The sequence below is a fragment of the Microtus pennsylvanicus genome, chromosome 14, assembly GCF_037038515.1.
Source record: "Microtus pennsylvanicus isolate mMicPen1 chromosome 14, mMicPen1.hap1, whole genome shotgun sequence".
NCBI lineage: Eukaryota > Metazoa > Chordata > Mammalia > Rodentia > Cricetidae > Microtus > Microtus pennsylvanicus.
The window spans coordinates 34463634-34481165 of record NC_134592.1 but is presented as its reverse complement, the minus strand read 5'-3'; the positions used below and the strand labels follow the sequence as shown (position 1 = coordinate 34481165).

Sequence of the window (17532 nt, the reverse complement as noted above, 5' to 3'; positions counted from 1 at the left end):
TGAGAATTTGCTCTCAGATTCCCAAAAGAGTTTCAGTCAGTTCTGTAGAGTGGAGTTGTGAGGCCATGAAATCACACCAAAGCTGTCAACTGAGCTGGACTGTAGGTCAAGGCAAACAAAGGGGTCTCCTAGGGAGACAGGGGGAGCGAAGGGCTCCACAGTCAGACAGAAGCAAGGACTGGAGGGAACACATGGATGGGAGGCAGGGAAGACTTGGTTTTTCAGGACTTCCTGATCTGAGTTTCTCAAAAACCTCCCCCCACCAGGCATCCCAATGCTTTCACATCTATTTCTAGAACCATTTAATTGGTATCTGTCTCTTAGAACCCCGAAGCACCATATTTTTTTTTTCGAGACAGGGTTTCTCTGTGGCTTTGGAGCCTGTCCTGGAACTAGCTCTTGTAGACCAGGCTGGTCTCGAACTCACAGAGATCCGCCTGCCTCTGCCTCCCGAGTGCTGGGATTAAAGCGAAGCACCATATTAAAAGAAATTTTATTTCATTTCTTTGACTGTGACTTTCTTGTGGTCAGGAACTGAATCTTCACGGTGTCACAGAGTGGAACAACACGTGGGAGGCGATCACTGCAGGACTGTGGAGTGAGCGGTGAGCAGATGAATGCTGGTTCTGGGTCTATGTGCGGAGCTCTGGCTAAATATGACTTCCTAGTCCCAGTCCTGCCCTGCTGTGCCCTTCTGGTACAAAATGCTCCCTAGCCTTCATCAGCACAGTTCTTATTACCTGTGTCTTCCAGCTTCTTTACGTCTGGGTTGTGACAGGCAGTGTTTCCTAAACATTTTTTTTCTGAAAAAATTACAATGCCTAGCACATTAACACTTGTGTTTGATGGGAGATGACACCTTTGGTTCAATTGCTTCTGCTTCAGCAGATTCCCAAGACGGGCCTTGGACCATTCATTGAAGGAAGAACCATGGGCAGAAACAGGCTGTGAGTAGAGAGACATAAAAGTAGATCTTTCACTTTTATTTATTTATTTTTTGAACCAACCCAACATTTCCACCAGCAACTGTCAACATAGCTTAGGACACGAACATTGTTTTCTTTTTTCTTAAAAAAATGTGTTCAAAATTAAACAGGTGTTATTTTAATTTCATTTTTTTCTGTCTTAGAAAATGTATTTATGTCAATGCAGAAAGCCTCAAGACCCGTGGGCAGTTTTGTAGTGTGTGTATGTATGTGTGTGTGTGTGTGTGTGTGTGTGTGTGTTAAAGCCAGGACTTTTCAAATACGTCAGGAAAAGGTCTGGGGGGGGGTGTCAGTGTGTCCATCCTCATTTTCTAAGAGCCCTGGCTCTTTGGGAATGTGATGACTTGGATTCCTGGGAAAGGAGGGGGTATAAGAAATACCCCACTGGCTGGGTCGAGAACTTTCTGAGGCTTAAAAACAAGCAGGAACGTGGGGGAAATGAGAGATTCCAGTTCCTATCTTGTGGGCATGCTTTCAAAAGTGGCCTGAAGGCCAGGAGAGGAGGAAGGGGCCCCCTGTTCTCTTAGAAACCTCCAAATTCTCACATCACTTCAAGCAATCTCCTTAGCCTTTTGAGTATGGCGCACTGGAGAGGGAGGGGTGGTAATGCCAGCGTTCTCCAGAAACACTGACCCTCTACATGTGATCCATTCCCTTAGAGACCTCCCCAGTCGGGCACCCTCTTCTCTCCCACCTCAGACACAAACACCAGAACATTGGAGGGGGTTTCCCTTCTATTTCTCCAGCTGCCCTTGGTCAGCACGGGGGACTCTTATTTCCTATTACCAAGCCTCAACTTGGCAAGTGTCTCTGTGGGAGGGCACACATACAGGGGCTGACATACAACACGGAGAAGCAGAATGACCTCCGTAAAAATGAGTGTGACTGCGCTGTAATTTTGGTGTGATGTCAATGCAAGCAGACGAAACTCCTGCACCCTGAGTTGGAGCCAAGAGACAGCTGCGGCTTTGTGAGAGCAGGAGGGTGTGTGTCAGCAAGCCCATGCCTCCATCTGTCGCTCAGACTTGGAGTTCCTTCAGGGACCTTTGTCACTAACTTCAGAAAGAAAAGACAAGACAATAAGTGGAGCCTGGCAGGGAGACGAAAGTGATCACACTGGCAATTTGATGAAGAGAGCACCCCAAAATCAGCCATGTGGAGATGGCTCGCCCTCACACCCTGACAGCTGAATGAGGGAGTCTTGATGCATGTCACAGGAGGCAGGGGAAATCCTGCCCCGCAGGGAACTAGAGTCAACGGAATAGTGGGATACACAAGAGACGGCTCGGGGACATGAATGGAGGATGGGGCAGAGGTGGATTTGTTGCTGCTGTTGGTTTGTTTTTAATTAAATACTTTGGACAGGTGGTGTCTCCTCCATTCCATTGGATTGGTTAGATTTTTTGCCCTTTCTGTGCAGTGCCAGGGCCTAGGTCAGGTGACGTTCCTGGGGCTTGGGTCCCAATGCTGCTTCTCCAGGGCTGCGCTCAACCTGGAGAGGTTGGCGAGGAAGCGCCCTTCTCTTCGGAGAAGCTCCAGGCCTGCCCTGTGGAGGTCTTGCTCCTGCGGTTCAGAACCCCTTGATGTAGCAGTAGGCCTCCAGTGTGGCAAAAAGTATGTAGAGGAGCCACAGGCTGACGAAGAGCCACGTAGTGGCAAGCTTGCAGCCACGGGGACCTCCGAGCTCCCCGCCCAGGTGGGGCCGCCGACGGTACAAGAGTACACTGAGGCAGACGAATGCAAAGATGGTGAAAAGAGTGACCGAGAAGGCTAGAGTGCCAGCAGACACATGGAACTCCTGTCCCTGCATGGCCCAGTAGATGGCGGCCACGGACCAGGCCAAGCCAATACCCAGGAAGACGTTGACAGCATTACTGCCGGTGACATTGCCAATGGAGGCATCTGCATACACATCCTGCAGGGCAGCAGCTTTGCTGGCGAACGTATCTGGAAAAGGACAGAGACAAATGGGAGCCGTGGGAGACTGGGATGTGCAGGGTTTGCCTTTGAGTATCCCTCATAGGCAGATTGGCAGCGCGGGCAAACGGGCCACTTCCAGCCCTGTCACTCATGAACTGTATAGCTTTAAAGATTATAGATCCAATGAAGGGTCTGGGTTTCCTGTTCCTCATCTGTAGGTGTATGAAACACCCTAAGAGCTATTTATTCCTGTTCTAATATTTACCAAGGGAGCCTATCACTCCCTGCTAACAATCATATCATGTTTGTAGCAAAGAAGATTCAGTCACTTCATAACATCTGCCCAGGCAACTTTCATATCCTAGGGAAGCAGCTGGAGCAGGTGATTGGTTGTAACTGTCCTGTGGGGCATGCACTCGTTTAACCCTGAAAGTGACTGAGCAATGCTCATGCACACAGGAGAATCAGGATCAGGCATCTACACAAGGTCACTTGAGTGAGCAAGAGACTTGACTCTAGAATCCCCATGGGAGGACCCTGCCCATAACACCCTCTCATTCCCAAAGAGCTTTCACAAGAGCTATGGCAGAGGCATGGGCCTCCGTATATATATTCTTCTGAAATCTCCAGGATTGTCAGGTGCTTTCTGGACCAACTTCCAGGCCTTGGAAATCCCCGAATGATCTCTCTACCAGTATAGCCTGATGTCTCACTCTTGTCAAATTTCTCAGATCACCCAGAGAAAGCTTCTTGCCCCAACTTGACTATGCCCTTGAAGTCAAGCTCTCCTTCCCTACTTTATTCTTTCCCCTCACATGGGATCCTTCCCCTCCATCAGTTTAGACACACCAAGGCCCAGAGAACAGCGAGCACAGGGCATTTCAACTGCAAAGCTCCTGCCATTATCTGACTTCTTATCAACAGATTTATTTCCATAATAGCCAGACTTCTGGCATGACTAAGACACCCTTACCCCTGCCCTGGTCTGTCCTGGGAGTTGAGAAGGAGGAGTTCCTGGAGTGTGGTGTTGATATAGTGTGACGATTCGTTTTGAGTGTCAACTCGACTTGATGGAGAGCCACCCAGGGGAAGTGGTAGAGCACACCTTTGGGTGTACCTGCTATGAAGTCTCCAGAGACTATTAGATCCCAGGAGCTGTGTCTCAAGGAATGGACGAATCCATTTTAGAGTCACAATACGATGGCGATATTAGGCGGCAGTGAAAGGTAGGAGGGACCTAGGTGGGGGATGTAGCTCACTTGGGGCCTATAGCTTGCCTTGGGTCTGTCCTACGTTCTCATTCTCTGGTTCTTGTCAGCCATGATGTGACTTGCTTTTCTCCGTCATGCCTCCTTCCCTGACATGCTGTGTTAACACTCCTGAAAACGTGAGTGAAACGAATCCTTCCTTCTTTAAGCATTTTCCTTGGGACTTTTGTCACGGCCATGCTGAAGAAGTGAATAGGTGTAATTGATCTCCAGCAGGATGTTTCTTTGTTCCAACGAAAGTTGCCCTTGGTTCCCCCTGCTGACTCCTGCCTGGTAAGATTTAGCCCAAGTACTTGAAGCTAGCAAAAGGTCAGAGTTCAGGTGCCGTAGAGACCCAGACTAAATTAAGTAGGGAGCCTGGCCTACTGCAGTCACCCTGTATCTGCTACCTGCTGCTTGTCATTCAGGCCTGGTTTCCGCAGGACCTGGCCTAACCCGACTTAACTAAGGTTCCCTGTTTGACACCTTTACTTCATAGAAATCGTTGAGATTTTTTTTTAAAAAAAAATCATTTGGGTAGAGTCTCCTTTGCTAGATTTTTAGCTGAGGGCTGAGAAGGAAACATGTGTGCCTCAATTCACACAATAGATGAGCAACTAGCACGGCACTGTATCTGGCATCCCGGGAGCTCAGTAAATATTAGTCTACTAAGTGAATTAATGAATCCTTACTGCTGTTTGCCTTGGGATATTTAGAAGGAAATAAAGAGCATGTAATTCCTCACATGGAAAGACAAATCTCAACTAAGGTTCTTATGCCTGTTCTGATAGGAGACACTTTGCCCTCATAGATGCCCACGGGAGCAAGGGAGGCCAAGGATTGTGGACATTTTGATAGGGACATTTGGAAGCAAGGTAATAATCTCTCAGAGGCTGCCAGAGGCAAACGGAAGGACATTTTCGTATGCATTTAATTGCATTTCTTGTGTCCTAGTAATACAATATAAAGGCTAAGAAATTGGGCCGCTTACTTGGTCAGGTTCTATATCCTTGGTAGACCTCAGTTTTCCTGTCTAAGATTTTGATGAGCAGAGCAGTGATTGAACGTGTGAATTGGTTATTACCCACAGTGTCTGTTGCTTCCTATCTGAGATGAGGCAGAGTCCAGGGGTCATTTGAACCAGGGGATATCCCCTTGGCAAACTTAAGTACCTCTCACTCTCACCTGGCACAGAGGTGCCGAATGCCACGAAGACAACAGCTGTGACTGAATCCTTGAGCCCAATTGTGCAGCCGAAGTGAGAGGCCAGGTCCCCGATGATGGCGGTGAGCATGCCAATAATGAGGATGGAAACCACAAAGCAGGCCCAGCCGTGGCAGTACTCCGTGGGGGGCACACAGGCAAAAAGCACCTTCCAGAAGACTGTCAGGAAGTGCATGACGTAGTCAAAGCAGGAAGGCAGCCTCTCCTCTCCCGATTCATCCTCATCTTCATCCCCTGCTGGAGGTAAGATAAACAGGCTTGAGACAGGGAAGTGAGGTCAGATCTTCATTCGTGAAAAAGTCAAGTCCAACCCATGCTACAGGCATCCTGGGCTGAGTGGGGATGCTGATCTCTCTGGACAGCAAGCGAGGGACAGCGTGTGGGCACCAGTTACACAGTGGGGATGATGGGAAATGAATTGGTCATAGGGTCATCTATGACCTAGTTTCAATGCAGGGTGCTAAGCGAACAAACTGTAGACTATAGAAAAAGAAGAGAGGATGCAAGTAAGAGGCAGAGTAGGAGAACAGGAGGACGAGGGGGAAGAAAGGAGGCAGGGACAGGCTGTAGTTGATTTTCTAGGTAAAGGAAACAGAACCGGCTGTGTGCTTGACCACTCCTCACTGGGTGCCAGTGAGGTTCCTCTCAAGTTTCTAACCTGTCTTCAGCGATACGACCATAATTCTGCCATCATCCACCCTCAGAGGGATGGCTGTCATTCCAGAACATAGAGGCTGTACCCTTCCTCAGATAGCCCATGGAACAGGGCAGGGATGGTCTCTGTCTTTGCTAGCAACTATGGGTACATGTGCCCCGCCAGTGACCGCCCCCTGAGAGAATGTACTGAGGTACCTGTGTCCCTTCAAGGGCAAGTTTAAATGCTCTCAGTTTGCAAAGAACAGAAATCAGGAATCTGGGCTCTAATTCCAATTTTAAATGAAAGGAATCTTAGCCTGGGGTACTTTAGAGTTTTTTGAACTTCAGATCCTTCCTTTGTGAAGGGAAGTAGACTGTGTGGCCTACATTCCTTCTGTGGTCTCTCGAGGGGCACAGTCATGTCATCAGAAGGGGCCTGGCAGAATGGATGTGGAAGCAGGGCAGCAGCCGTAGCAAGCCTCTCTTCCTGGCTGTGCTTTTGCTCTGGCTCTGGGACCTTAGGGATGTAACCCCGTGGGTTGCTATGACAACAAAATCTCATGGAAAAAGACAAGGCCAGTAGTGCTTGTCTGTTCAAGAGAACTATAGTGTTGCTGAGAGACAATACAGGGGCAGTTGGGAGACCCTGTCCATTCTCATTCCAACACATCTGTGGGTATCTCGGACTTCTGCCTAGGCTGGCGACACTATGGCGGAGTCATTCTGTTAATGTCAAAGAACTCATCCAGGGTAGAGATTCACCAGGGAGGTCAATGCAAAGCATTTTGCTAGCTCTTAACATCCAGTCTCTAAACCAGAATTCTTTCCCATTTTACCAAAAAGGAAAAGCAAACTTGTGGGGAGGTGAGGAATGATGGAAACTGGATTTCACGGGTACATATTTTGTACTTGTACTTCTGAGAAAGGCAACAGCAGTTCTTTTTAGGACTGAAAACATTGAAGATAGAAAGGATACTTGCACTAGCTCACACAGAAGAATCAGGAATTGAATCCAGATGTCACTACCCTCCTTTTTTTTTTATTTTTATTTTCCGAGACAGGGTTTCTCTGTAGCTTTGGAGCCTGTCCTGAAACTAGCTGTTGTAGACAAGGCTGGCCTTGAACTCACAGAGATCCGTCTGCCTCTGTCTCCGAGTGCTGGGATTAAAGGCGTGTGCCACCAACGTTTGGCTCGTCACTACCCTCTATCTTTTAGTTACCCATTGAAGGGATAAGCATCTCAGACCGAAGCTGGGAAGACTCCACCGAAGAGCTCTCCTTGAAAGTGATGAGCCACTAAGGGGGCCGTGATCTTCTTTCTTGGCGGCTATCTGCACTCCTAGAAAGGCTATCGTGAGGGTCCTCTTACCTGCACTAACAGTGATGGCTTCCATGAACTGGTCCCTCCAAGAATGGGTCCCCACAACCAGCGCCAGGTTTGTCTTCTTGATCAGTTTATCCACTGTACTCTATCATGGAGAGAAAAACTTGGACTCATGAGGTTAGATTTCTCAAGACTAATGAGGCCTGCCCTGTTACAAAGGAATGGAAGATGCCCTGAATCGCAAGGGCTCTAAAATCTTTTCATGAGGTGGTGTCCTTGGATGAGATCTTTTTGGGCAATCCCCCTACTTCCCTTTTCTCTAATTGTGGATTCAGACCCTGGGTGTTCAGAGGAATGTAACTACAGAGGATTTAGTGGTCTTTTGAGACAGGGTCTGTCTCTCTCTTACGCAGCAGTTGTCACGGAATTCTCTCCGTAGACCAGGTTGACCTTGAACTCACAGACACACCTGCTTCAGCCTCACAAGTGCCTTGGATTAAAGGCTTGGCCCATCACACTTGGCTTGAAATGTAACTATAGAATAAGACGTCAGTAAACCTTGGTCTGCAGTAGTGAGTTTTGTTATGTTTAAAACATAAAATTGTGGTGACATATCTAAGAGCACCCTGCCCTACTTATTTCATATTTTATATCATGTTTCCCTATAGTATTGCTAGCATACAAATAACCAGAACACTTGTTACATATTATAAATGGAAAACTGAGCCCTGGGGTGGAGAAGTGATTTGTTTGGTTTCTAATTCACATTTTCCGCGGTGAAATTAGAAAAAAGCCTCATCTCTTCTGTTTCCCACTTTAGCTATCAATAGACCTCACTGATGGTCTGACCTTGAACTCATAGGACTCTTCAATGATGACCTCTAGTTTGGGGTGTTCACCCAATATTGGCTTTCCCATCTCTGCTATTCTCTTGGCCTCCTCTTCCTCCATAGTCAGCTTCCTGTCTGTCACCTCTGCAACAAAAGAAAAATCAGATGAGCTTTAGCACCTTTTCCATCTCCCAGGACTTTATCGCTCAGGGGCATGGGCAGTGGGTGGAAAGCAAGGCGTTCTCAAGAACAGGGACTGGGCATCTCTAGTTTCTCTTTCTACTAATGGCTGAACACCCTGATCAGGCCACAGACATGCTCCTGGTAGAACCGAGAATGAACATTTCTCTTTTGATTTTATTTTCGGGTAGGGAATCTGACCCAAAGAATTCCCAGTGAATGGTACCAAATGATGCTCCCAAGCCATTTAGAGAGTGGCTGCAGAGCTGGGAAGAAAAGCCAAATCGCATGGTCTTAACTATTTTGCGCTGCTGGATCTGATTGTCCATTACTTCATGTAAGAGTTCTGGAAGATACACTGATCCAAAGGCACTGCCTACTGGCCCCCATTGTCATTTGTTTTCAACATTGTTGGCACTGTTGCATCTATGAAAGAGAAAGGGAATGTTTGCAGAACCATCTCCGTTTCATACAGGTGACTGACATCTTCACAATGGGAAACTTGGACAATTCCCAGGACACTTCATGGTGTTCCAGAGATAGATTCCTCCAGGATTCCTATACAAGGCAGGGCCATTTCTTCTGGGATTAAAAATACATTCAAAGTAAAAATAAAACAAAGTCCTCCCTTTATTTTCTTTATAAGCATTCTCTGCGGCCCTCAGCGTCTTGCATCATTTACCAACGGTCCCTTCTCACGCTGAACAGCTAAACAGGTTTTCCACTTCAGCCACTTCACCATGAAGACATGTTTTTCTGGATTAGAGTGAAATAGAGATTGAATCTTTTCATTCCCCTTTGATTAGAAAATCGCTCTTGGCAGTCTGTTTCTTTCAGAGCTCATTTAAACATCTCCCCATCCAAGTCCGCATTCTCACATGTAATTAGTTCTTTCATTCAGCTCCTTAATTGCTTTCATTCCACAGAGTAAACGTCCCTTGGGAATCCTCTAGTCCTTGGATAATCCCAAGGACAAAATGGGTCAGAGGCCAAGGAAGTCTTTTTCATTTCCTTTTTCTCCCCCCCCCCCCCCCCGCTTGGGTTCTTGAGGTTGCAATAAAAGCAATCCACAGGAAAAACTATAAAATACTGCTGGGTTTTACTAGGTAGGAGACTTATTTATATAAAGATTTCCTTGGTTAGCCAGAATGAGAATGAGGACAGTTGATGGTGTGCAGACTCCAGTGTCTGAACTTGCTACTGGACTCTACAACCAATGAACGAGAAGGCCATCCCGACAATGTTTGGGAGCTGTCCATGGTGCTGCACCATAATAGCTCTGGTGGTTTTGGAAGATTAAGCTCTCTCTCTCTCTCTCTCTCTCTCTCTCTCTCTCTCTCTCTCTCTCTCTCTCTCTCTCTCTCACACACACACACACACACACAAACACTGTGCTCATTTTTTTCACACACATGTAATGTATTCTATAGGCCCCTTCCTCATTCTCCATCACCCCATCAAGTCTCTCTCAATCTTACAAGTCCCCTTTCCATGTTCACACATTCAGGTTTTATTTTGAGACTCGTTGAGTTTAACCTGGGCCATCCACATAAGGATGGGTTTGAAATTCTCTACTGGAGACTTGTGGGTTCACCAGTGGTAACTCAACTGATGGCAGCAACTCTCTAGTTCCAAGAATCTATCATGGTCATGAGGGTCGCAGGTTGGGAGGGTCCTCTTGAGTGCGTTTCCCTTCTGTGGTTGGCTGTTGACAGGTCCGTTCTTGTGCAGGTTCAGGGTAGGCGAGTGCAGTTGTATTGAGTTCAGGGTTAGAATGGCTGTACTGTGTTCAGGAGATGACATTCTGTGGCCCTTCACCCCATTCTCTGGCTGTTACATTCTTCCTGCTTCTCTCCCATGGTGTTCTCTGAGTCTTGGAGGGATGGCATACATGCCTTGTTTGTGGCTGAACACTCAGCTATTCCTTGTTCTTTTATATTTCCAAGCTGGAGGACATCTTACGGTACAGCCTCACCTCACTTACTTCATTTAATATGGGTCTCATACGAGTTCATTCAGAAGGCAAATCCAGGAGTCTGAATGTGCTGGGACTATTTACAAGAACAGCAGCCCTGGAAATGGAACTGCAAGGCAACCTGGGAGAAAAGCCCTTAGGGAAGACAGACTCCTGAAAGAATGAGTAGCCGTCTCCTCTTCCTTCTGGCTTTGGCATCATATACCACCGCTTGTCTCAGCAGTGACAGTGTTATTCTGCTCCTCCCTCACCAGTTCCCTCATGTCATACTTCACATGTGCCACAGGAACTTTATACCGCCATAATGAGCTCTTCAGTGACACGTGAATGTACCTGTCTAACCCCTTGTCTAGCTGTCAATCTAGCACTATATCCATCTGGCATATTATTGATCCACCTGCTGACCTGTCCACCCCTGTGGTGACAGTCACTTTTTCTGTCTAGCCTTCTGCAAAAATCCCTTTGACAAATAGCCAATGCTCTATTGGCAAGTCACCCACAGTCCCACAGAAGTACTCTGTATATTCCTGTTAACCGACTCACATGCCTTTCTATGAACCCCGACTTAGTGTCTTGATGTCAATCCTCCTCCTTTTCTAATTTTTATAGACTGGTCATAGCTTAAGTTCAAGTTAAGTTAATTTCACAAGCCCCAGACTTAAAAGACGAATGCTAATGATTCTGACGGCTCCTCAGAATTTCAAGTGAAGAGAACAATGAGAGGTGATCTCCATGTGCAGGCCGACTAAACAAACCCTCATTTATAGGAAGAGAAAGGGAGAGAGATGGGGGAGGAGGTAGAATGTAAATATGACAGATTGGACAAATATTGGAAGAACAAAGAGCTCTCCAGGCTGGACAAGGATAGGCTGTGAACGTCCTGTGGATATCCCTACGAAGAAGCAGTGGTGTGGCCAGGGCTCTCACTCTAAGGCCCTCACACTTGATGGAATAGCCCAGGATGAACACATTTACTCTCTTTCACCACCAGGTGCTGTCAATCACATCGGCCTGTCCCCTCAGGAAGATGGAAATTGAAACCTTAGGCTTCTGGTGGGTGGAAAAGCCTAATCAAGGGCTCCTGATTCAGAGGAGGTGTAGGACGCCCCCCTCTGCATTTTATATTTCCATTGGTGTCTGAAATCTTGTTAAAAGTATAATGAAACTTAACCCAAATACAAATATGTGTGTTAGCAGTGAAGGCAAGAACTGGAACAAAGAAACCTGAATGTATCCATGTGGGGTAGTATGAGCAGAGAGGGAAAGAAAGACCAACACCCCAGGAGGAGAGTGCAGAGCACAGAGTTTGAGCTAGCCCATATCCTGTCGGCATAAAAATAAGCAAGAAGATGAAGAGCCTGGAGCAATGTTTCCACAAAAGGAAAACATATTAACTCTGTGCACTTTCTGCTGTAGGCTCCAAGGAGGCAAATGATCTTACTATGCCTATTGCCTCTTCTTAAGTCCAAGGGGTGGCCTGTAGGTGACTTGGAACACCAGTGCATGCTGTAAGATCTTTTGCCTCTTCAATGGTGCTCTCTCTCTCTCTCTCTCTCTCTCTCTCTCTCTCTCTCTCTCTGTCTGTCTGTCTGTCTGTCTCTGTGTGTGTGTTCAAAGAACAGATGAAATGTAAGGCATTCTTTTAAAACAGATTGAAACCGTCTTGTGGCGCACACTCCATCTGTATTGAGCACAGTGCTGCCAGACATGGAGGGCTGTTTCCTTTTCTGGTCCTGAAGTTGGATGCTGTTTGTGATGGGCTTCCACTCACGGCGGCATACTCTCGAAGTAGGTCTGTGTCCTACACAGGATCTAAATTCTGAATGAGAATCTTGCTAAAATAAAATCTATAAATATCTTTCTTCTCCCTGCTCCCACACATAGCTTTTCTGTTTGGAGCATATGTAACTTTAAGGATAAATGACAAATGAGTTCAAATCTAGCTATCAAATCAAATCAAAACTCATCTGTGATGAGTTAGAAGGTCTCCAGGGTCAGTAAAAGTCTGTAATTTTTTTTTTTAAAGACAAACCGCTTTTACTGTTCTCAGCAGTTCTTCATTATTTCTCCCTGGGTCGCTGAAGTCAGTCTTTCCTTTTGAGCCCTATGTCAATCCCATTGGAGAGTCTGGTCTTAACTCTTCCCATCTCCTCTCCAACAACAGAAGAGGCGGACGAACTGAGATGCAGGGAAATCTATGACCTACCATCTTCTGGGTAAGTTTTATTTTAACAGCTAACTATGCATTTTCACACTCTCACTGGTGAAAATGGTGTTCAAGGAATTATCTACTTCCCCTCAATTACTTTAAGTAAGGAGTCTCTTGGTCATTGGGAGAAGCTGTCAGGTTACCTTGACCCTGTAGTTCCTGTTAAGTAATGTAATGGACATTGATCTTAAACCAAGTAATGGCACTGGCAAGAATAGAAAAGAGGGGGAAAGGCAGACACCTCTTACCTGGAGATAACAGGAGCGCTGTTTGAAAATGGGTATCAGGGAAGGGGGAGAAAGAAAAGGAAAGAACATTAAGATCCCATCTTGAAAGAGGCCCCAGGCTTTGTGGTTCCTGGCAGCATAAGGGAGGCAGTGAGAGAATGAGCAAGAACACATGCAAACGGCAGCATTTGAGCATGCGCGGCAAGAACAGCAGCAAGAGGCGTGAGAAGCTGGAAAGACTGCTGAGCAGCTACAAGGAAGTTACCCCACACCTTCCCTGAAAACCTGAGTGCTAAGGATGGGGGTATGATGATGAGGGGCCATGTGGGTGAAAAAGACACTTAGGTGGCCACTGTGATTCTGGCTAACTATCATGAACACCGTGTGTGCTTTGTAACCCTGCCAGAGTAGATGGACTGTTGATGGCAAGTAGGGAGTAAGTCTTGAAGGTGAGCCCCAGAGAACAATATGCAAGAACAGGACGGTGTTCCCTTTTTACCATTCCCAGCCCCAGCCTTGCAATCAGAGCATGCTCTGCTTCCCAGTGTATCCCAGCTACTATGAGGGCCAGAGCTTTGATCTTCACTGAAAGAATGATGTAAGGAAAGATGCATCCTTTAGACTGTGGTCCCTGGATGATAGCCCCTGTCTAGCCCTATCCCTGCCCTTAGTAATGTTCAATAAAGGCGTGCTGTTTACAGCTTTGGGAATTGACAGTCTTTTTGTTCAGAAAGGGTAGGTGAACTCTGGATTTCGGGTACTCCAGAACAGAGGGACTGTCGGACCAAAACTTGTTTGAGGATGGAAGATGATAAACGCAAGGTCTCTGCGCAGACTGGGGAGCAGAGTCAGAGACATACACAACACAGGATGTCTGGAGCTTCTTTTTGCTCTCTCTTGTCTCTAGGGTAACCTGACAGATTCCCCCAGTGAATGAGAGACTCATCACACGGGAGAAGAGCTTAGTCTATGCAAGACTCTCTTGGACTTCCAAATGCACAAGCTAAGAAGAAATTCTTGTGAATTTCCCACCTCATTTTTATCCTGATTGTATGTATAACTTTATACCCCTCATCCTGTCAGAACTGGAAACATCCTGCTTCCTACTCCTGCTAGAGACTGACAAGGAAGGAGAGTATGTGGGCATAGGTGGGGATATCTACAAATTGCTTCTTCTAGTAACCTCAAGGAATGCAGCTCATGCCTGAGACCCATAACTTCACGTCCACAGCCTCTGAAGATATGTGTGGACTCAGAATCTACATGGTGTGTAAGTAGCTGAGCCACAGTTGATTTTTCCCAGTTGTTTCCATTTAGACCATGAAGGTGATTAGTTGGCCGGAGGCTATTCTCATGATATTGTCATGGGCATGCTCCTTCCATGGGTCTGCAGGAAGAACACTTCAGGCCCTAAAGTTCAGATGGGCAAGCCAGACATTCTCTGCTTCTTGTCTTTGTGAATTGGAGGGTTCTTACTGAGGAGGAACAGATGCATCTGTGAGATCCACGGAGGTCAGTGTGGAGTGACTGACTACCACCAGGGTCTTTTCCTTGTGTTCCGTGTATTGGTCCTCAGGTGAGACTTATTCATCCCTGCTCAGATCCCCCAGAGACAATTAGAAAAGAAGATAGCTCAGGAAACTTCTAGGGGTGGGACACTGGACAGGGTGTGTCCCTGAATGTAGAAAGAAGCCAAAGAAGCAGCCCCCACTATGGGACAGTGCTTCCCTTTCCCTGACTTTTCCAGACTTCCTCTGGCCAGGCATTGACCCACTAACTAGCCCGGACAATGAAGCAGCTCATCTTGCCTCACTTGTGAAAGAAGTCCTTTTTCACACTCCGGGGCTTACTCTATGCCACAGAAATTATGTTTTCTCTAATTCTTTCCTTTTTTCTCTACCACAGATCATGCAGAACTTTTAATATTACCTCCAAAGGCTGTTGTGTTTGCTCAGAATAGAGTTTCCTATTGCAAGCCCAGTCATTTTTTTTTTTAAATTCTATTGTCATTTTTGACCATGCAGAGACAATGCTAGGCTGAATGTCTAAGTCTCTCCTAGACGGTAGTGATAATGAAAAGCAATTTTCACTGTACCGTCTCTCACTCTGAAAACAGTAGTGCACCCTGCAAATCAGAATGGATTTTCATTTGACTCTGAATCTAGACAATTGGGTTTTATAACCTTTCACCTCATGGTCTGATGCCAATATTGTGGAAGAACTGAAGAGACTGAAAATTAATATCCCAGAGTCTAAGGCCTAGACCATTGGGCATGAGGCTGGGAAACCCACGCATTTCTTACCAGCAACTTCCACCTCGGTACCTTGGTCTTTGGGGAAATCTGGGGGGCATATCACACAAATAATTTTCTTAAATCCTTGTCTCCTTACCTCCTTCCCCAGGGCTAGGCTTCACAAGGACTCTTCTGGGCTCTTCTTGGTTAAATATTTCAGAGGCAAAAGGCAACCTCAAATGGGGAGCAGCCACAGGTGTTTGTATTCAGCCAGGTCTATCAAAGAGCTCAAGGCTTCCCTTAGAACCTTTTCTGTCCTACTGTTTGGTAGGGGACCCAAAGGGAGGCAGAAAATAGCTGTTTTAAATGTTAAAATAAAGGCATAGATGGGCTTCTAATCTGTTCCTCCTGCCTCGAGCCCTTACATGGGCCTTGGGTAGCTTTTGTTTTCAGCCAGTCCTAAAGATGTGTAGTTGGTGCACAACGGGGATGCGATAGAAACGAGGTAGGGCAGGTGCAGAGACAATTTCTGAGAATATTCCGGAAAGTGGGAGCTGGACGATAGGCTGGGATAGTGTAAGAGGCAATGGAATGAGATTCTCTTTCTTCGGGTACTCTCTGGTTGTCAGATTGGAAGGAATACTTTACTCAGCGGGCAATGAACTATTTAGCTCGCCTTGCCCCTTGAGGGCTAGATGCGTCCAATCCAGAGCTGGCACAGAGCTGAGTTCTTCAGACAGTTCCAGCGGATGGTGATAATTGACCACCAAGCTTGAGGAGAAGACCTGAAGGGGTGCTTTGAAAGGGTTGCTGTTGACCTTACTCTCTTAGACCTGCCAGTGTAGCTCCCTGTTGCTGAATGCGAAGCCGCTGAAGAATGGTCAGCTCTCCTAGATGAACAGATGTTTTTGCATTCCCATACCTATTCCATCACTGTTTTCAAAGTGGTAGCTTCTGATTATTTCCATTGAGTGAGAAAGGCATCTATTTTTTCTGGTTGCAACAATGCCAGTGTCACTCTCCTAAGGAAGAGCCTTTGGCTGGGATTTTGAGACGTACGTGCCAAGAAAACTATAGCATCTACTTCTCTAGTCAGAGGTGAGAGGTGCCATGAGGTCTGAACATTATTTTCATTTGCAGATGCTAAGTGAAGGCAGGTATCCATCGGCTGTCCACTGGCTGTCTTTAGTGCCTCAGTGATCCAAACCACTTTTCCATTTAGTGTTCCTTTCTTTGATAATCATAAATAAGCATTCTGGGCTTACTCAAGTATGTTCTTTTCTAGGGCCCACACGCTCATGGAACAGTTGAACCTAAAATGACTTAGTTTCTCTTACAGATTTTCAATTGTCCATTTTCATTATCCCAAACTGGCCCACATAAGGTACCTTAATTTAGTCTATGAAGAAAGGTAGGATGCAATGGATGAGATGTCAAAGGGCGAAAGGAGAGCTTGGGATTCCATGTTGCAGGGCTACTTCAGAAAGCCAGCTCTCTCCTAGAGAGTTCTCAGAGACCATGGCCAACTGGTATACCTCTCCAAGCCATGGTCTACCCAACTGGGAATAGGCAGATAACACACTTACCTCCAGGAAGAGCAGAGAGACCTGTGGGCCACTCTGCAAGTGAAGAGCTTGCCAAGCATTCAATAAAGGTTGGGGAATGCAGCAGAAAATGGTCAAAGCATTATGGCAACGTGGGTCCCACCCTTCCTCCAACTCCCCCCCCCATTATTGTCAATGCCCGCTAGATTGAGAGGTGGCAAGGAAGGGGCACAAGCATGCAACACATCACATTCCTTTCTTTTTCTCCTCCTCCCCACCCACCAAGGAGTTTTCACATTGACAAGCTATAGTATGGGGGCAGAGAATAGGGGAAAGTACAGGGGACAGTAACAATCGAATAACTGGGTGATTATAGCACAGCACAGGAATAACTCATTAGGGCAATGAGGAGTTGAGGCTGCAGCACTGCCCAGAAGGTGGGAAAGGAGGAATATGGAAATAAACTATGACTAAGAAGGCAGAGATGACACCGAAACAGGGTGGGAGCGAGAATACAGGAGGGAAAAGCATAAAATTTTCTGTCAATAGGAGAAGGAGGAGAAGGGAACAAAAGGTGGGGGCAAAAATAAGAGTCACTTTTTCTTCTTCTTCTTTTTTTTAAATTGCCTCTTTTGTTTAAATTTCTTTCCTTTTTCTTTGCCTTTTCTTGGTTGTTGCTTTGATTTTTAAAGAATCTCACACCTGATATTCCACGTTCCATCCATTTCGGTTCACCAAGGGCAATGAAGAAATTCTCTTGCCTTTCGTATTCCTCCTCATCTACTATTTTAACCCTTATGGTTTTCCTGTAGGGACAACAAGAGAGAGAGTGTCGACTAGGTGGCCAGCTTGGGTGTTCATCTGGAGCACAGCCTGTAATAACCATTCCCATCACTCTTGGCACATGCAGCCCCATCCTGCCATGGTGGCCTTAGACAGGACTCTGGTGGAGTGTGCTGTCTTATTAAAAAAAAATGCTCTTAGCTTTTCTTGTCT

General features: G+C 46.4%; 1 protein-coding gene across 12 annotated transcripts in view; it reads right to left on the bottom strand.

Moving 5' to 3' along the window:
- Positions 1-953: 953 nt before the first annotated feature.
- Slc8a3 (solute carrier family 8 member A3) overlaps positions 954-17532 on the bottom strand; it is a 147263-nt gene continuing 130684 nt past the window's right edge. For 4 of the 12 annotated variants that reach the window (XM_075947582.1, XM_075947580.1, XM_075947579.1 and 1 more), the window contains exons 4-8: positions 12780-12797; positions 8187-8311; positions 7383-7482; positions 5339-5614; positions 977-2933 (exon numbers count right to left, since the gene is read on the bottom strand). In XM_075947582.1, the coding sequence (XP_075803697.1) occupies positions 2557-2933; positions 5339-5614; positions 7383-7482; positions 8187-8311; positions 12780-12797 (896 nt within the window). In that variant the 3' untranslated portion in view covers positions 977-2556. Of the gene's footprint in view, positions 2934-5338; positions 5615-7382; positions 7483-8186; positions 8312-12779; positions 12798-17238; positions 17343-17532 lie in introns of all 12 variants that reach the window. The other 8 variants (XM_075947584.1, XM_075947583.1, XM_075947591.1 and 5 more) reach the window with 4 other exon arrangements.